Genomic DNA, 4,066 nt, shown 5'->3' with positions numbered 1-4,066 from the left:
TTGATGTGTTTTATCAAATTCTACCTACTGGTTTTGTTTTAAACACTGGTTATTGGCCATTCTTCAATTCACTGAAAAAGCAATCTATTTGCGTGTGTGGTCGCTACGGCATGTATTGTCGACATTCGAGGCAGCAATATCATTGGATTGATTTGGACAAATTGACTTTTGATAATTCCATTGTTTTTAATAATGGAACAGCCGCGATGCTAACGCTTTTGGTGAGTGAAAAAATTCAATTAAACCACCAATGATTTGGTAAAATTTATAGGATGCCGGGATTGAATTGACACCCATAACGACCGGAATACTCGGCTACAGTATCAACATGAAATTGACCTTTCAATACAAAAAAGGCGAAAGAGGAAGACCAAGGAGAATCAGAGATGTGAACGCAGATGGGGTGTTTCGCGTGCTACTGTGCAGCAGGTAACTATAGAAATTCGCTGGAAATTGAAATTTTTGCGCCAGTAATACACATATGCTCTCTTAAATCGAGCCAGAGAAGCATTTTTTGTGAATATTTTTCTTGCATTTTTACATTCTGAACACAGCTGTATTTTATTAATTGTGGTTATTTACATTAGTGGCGGATTCGGGCACGAGCGAGCTGAGATATTTTCCTTCTTCACTGTTTTTTTATTTCCAGTTCCTATACAAAATTAATGGATTTAACACAGTTCTTGGAATCGGATGTTTCTTTGATATAATCGCTTAGTAAAAAATTTGAATATTTATTCTTTCTCCTAGCTCTCCTCAATGCTTGTTACAACCGTCTCGCGCTCCATGCTAATGGAGGCATTTTCAGCAGTTTACCACTGACGAAAGATTTAGCGTGTTTTATCCATTTAATAATAAAATAGAAGACTGAAGGTATTGCATTTACATTCTGCCATTTTTTATCTTTGTAACTTCCGTCTTATAATAATTGAAGTAGATAATAAAAGTTTAAATGTTATTTGCAGATAGAAAATTATTCATGGCCATCATCAAACTTCAACGTATTCAGTCGTATGCTTCTTTAGGCCAGCTATCTGCTTTGCAACTTCCTGTTTTGGTTCTCTTTTGTGTTAATTTAGTTTGTGTTTATTTCACAATTTCTCACAAATTTAATATTTTTTTCAGTAAGTTTATTAACTTAGGATGTCTGGTCTAGTAGTGTCCAAAGCCAACACCTCAATCTATTCCTACTAATTTGTTTTCTTAAGCAGTAGGTCCGGATGCCACATTGTTTTTCAATGTATTTATTTCTGTTTGACAAAATTTATTTATACTGCTCGAATATTTGCTCGCAATTAAATTTTCATTGTGAGAATACAATTAAAAGTTATCATCACTTTGGAGCCCGAAGTTTGATTCATATTTAAATTTTTCAAAAGGACAATTTATGTTTTAGGAACTGGCACTAGTTTTTTTTATTCATTTTTTTACCTGTGTTCCAATCAATACCAAATAATATGTGTTCCAACTTTTTCTTTTTCAATGGTGGGGATTTTTGTTTCTTATATTGCAAGTTTCATTTTAGAAGCGCTCATTGCAGAATGGAAGTACACTGTTTCCTGACCACTTTATTATCAGACTTTAAATCAAAGTGTTTTATTACATTTATTAACTGTTGATCGCAGTGCGTCTGCTTAGATCTCAGTAAATTTTATTGGTTTAATTATTTGACCTGTATAAGCCTTCTATGGAAAAGATAGAAGATGCATTTTTTATTTATTCAGTTATCTGTTTCTGTTTGTAGCTATTCACTCCAAAAAGAATACTATCCAGCTTTGCACTGCATTATGTTTCAACCGAGTCCTTTCTTCTACGAAACATATGGAAGCCAGTTTCCCAAATTACTGCAAGCCAGAGAAAGGTTTGGGCCAACTCCAAAAGACATAAAGCAAACATATTATACCGTACTGGTTGAAAATATGCCACCTTTTACTTTGGTGCTGCAGTGCGTCAACGTGCCGATTTATCGGGTTGCGGTTTCCCCAATTCCTGCCACGCTATTTTATCTAGATCCGCTCAAACCCAAGAAGTCATCTAGATCCAAAGGCACTCAAACAGAGAATTGTGACGATACTGAAGTGTGGAGATACCGGGAATTGATCGGTAACTTAAAACCACTTTGGAATGAATCGATGTCAACCTCTTGCGAGTCCCTCTATAGAAAACCAACTGAGAAATTGAACGATCTGTTCCAAACCTATATTCTGAATGACGAAGCGGTTGATTCCACATATTCCTTTCGGAGTACTGTTGTTAAACAGGAACCTGTGGACTTTGATCAAGCGTCTGATTCTCAATCAAATTTGCCTTTAGGCGAGTGGCAGTTTGAAAAGGCGGTATCGAGAAGGAAAATCAGAAATAGAATTCAAACCGTTCAAAAGTTGGAGACCACAGCACCGAACACCAATGGCATATCATCAAGTCAGAACCACCTAACTAGTGCTCCAAGTACGTCATATGCAGCAGTTGTGAAATCTTCAGCAGCTCCAAAAGCTGATTCTAAAAGCAACTTAAATGAGAAAGTTATCAAATATGACTCTTATAGAAAGGACCCAGAGTTTCAATGGCTGGACACTCAATTCCCGGATTTACCAAACACTCAGACCGAAAAACCGGCAAAAATTGATGAAATTTTTGATATTGCGGAAGAATTCATCAGCCAAGAGATAGGCATTAACAATATTTAATTCATTTAGTTTTCACCAATTAATCACAGTTATTTGTTAATCATGTTGATATAATGTCTATATAAAATATTATGAATTTTTATTTTCAATGAAGTTGCACAGGCGAAATTCACATCGCGTTCGACTAACTTCTGTCCTTATGTATTTCTAAAATCTATCGGTTTCCAAGATATTGACCAGGTAGTATTCTGTTTAAACCAAAGAAAGTGATGGAAAAACTACTAAACTGTAAATTTTAAGTCATAAATAATTGTTAATATGGCAGGTTTTAGGAACAAGAAGAAACATTAACGCCCTGTTTTTGAGAAACGATCGGAGTTTTCAATTTATTGTAAACCATTGCGCAAATATTTCAAAACTTGAATAATATTTTAATATATTCAAGTAGAATATATTTTACAATAGTCTGTAAGTTCTCATCTTTAAAATTTTTTCGTCGGAAACTCCTATCTTGTGTGTGATATCTGATATCTATTGTGGCTGTTTAAAAAGCTATTTGAATCCTGGCATCCTGCATTAAAAAAATAGATTGTTTTAAAAGGAATCCTGATGACGAGAGTTTTATGTATCCAACAAAGTTTGTAACCCGCAAAATTCCCCTTTTGACGCTGCCGTGTCCCAAACAGTCTCCTTTGATGAAATCAGAAACTTTCAGAATTTATCAGGAAAGGAATGTGTTCTCATTCCTAGTGCAATTTTTGCACCGCTTTATACAGAGTAGTATTAAACTAATAAGACAAAATTGACTGACGGACAAAATACTGCGTATTAGCAAAATTTGTATTTTTCGAAGATTAATAGTTTCCGAGGTATAAGGTGTCAAAGTGTTCATAAAACTTTTGTATTTGGAAAATATATTCTTAACCAGTTTTACTACTAGCAAAACATTTTTGTTTGGGTTTTTTTATATTAAGGAATTGAAATTTTATGTTTCTTAGCTTCTAGTTCCTAGACGGCGCTAGTTCCAATAGCCTGGAACCGTTTAAAACATCAGGCAGTTTTTCGGTTTTTAAATATCCCTTTTTTGTAGGCAACATTTTATTCTCTGATATTTCCGAAGCACAAAACGTATACCTACTTGCTTCAAGTCGATATCGCTCACCGTTTTTGAGATATTCCATATTGAAACCTCTACTGATTTTATGAACTCAATTTGGATCTCTGATATTCTCGAGAATTTACATTTTTCTAGTGGACCATGGACAAAATTTGTTCTACAGTCAATTTCGTATCGGGTAACTGTGAAAAAATAGTTTAATTTACCTTATTCCAAATTTTCCGACGTAAATTATCGTCGAATATGCTTTGGTTTTAATTTAATTTGCAAGAAAATGCAGCAGAAGACTTTTGAAACAATTTTTTTTTTCGATTTATTTTTA

General features: G+C 34.3%; 1 protein-coding gene across 1 annotated transcript; it reads left to right on the top strand.

Moving 5' to 3' along the window:
* LOC109534450 lies at positions 1 to 3,035 on the top strand. Its single transcript, XM_019900118.2, has 3 exons — positions 1 to 221; positions 272 to 429; positions 1,745 to 3,035. Exons 1-3 carry the CDS (start codon positions 111 to 113, stop codon positions 2,685 to 2,687), a joined length of 1,212 nt encoding a protein of 403 aa, XP_019755677.2. The 5' UTR covers positions 1 to 110; the 3' UTR covers positions 2,688 to 3,035.
* The last annotated feature ends 1,031 nt before the right edge of the window (positions 3,036 to 4,066 follow it).

The sequence above is a fragment of the Dendroctonus ponderosae genome, unplaced genomic scaffold (assembly GCF_020466585.1).
Source record: "Dendroctonus ponderosae isolate FM_Combo_2020 unplaced genomic scaffold, Dpon_F_20191213v2 Dpon_F_20191213_8, whole genome shotgun sequence".
In the NCBI taxonomy this organism is placed as follows: Eukaryota; Metazoa; Arthropoda; class Insecta; order Coleoptera; family Curculionidae; genus Dendroctonus; species Dendroctonus ponderosae.
This window is presented reverse-complemented; position numbering and strand designations above follow the sequence as displayed.

Excerpts from the sequence above, each read along its gene's own strand:
- LOC109534450 (XM_019900118.2), top strand. The coding sequence starts at position 111 with ATGTATTGTCGACATTCGAGGCAGCAATATCATTGGATTGATTTGGAC. Across the intron at positions 222-271 it reads CCGCGATGCTAACGCTTTTG|GATGCCGGGATTGAATTGAC; the intron begins GTGAGTGAAAAA and ends TAAAATTTATAG. Across the intron at positions 430-1,744 it reads CGCGTGCTACTGTGCAGCAG|CTATTCACTCCAAAAAGAAT; the intron begins GTAACTATAGAA and ends TTCTGTTTGTAG.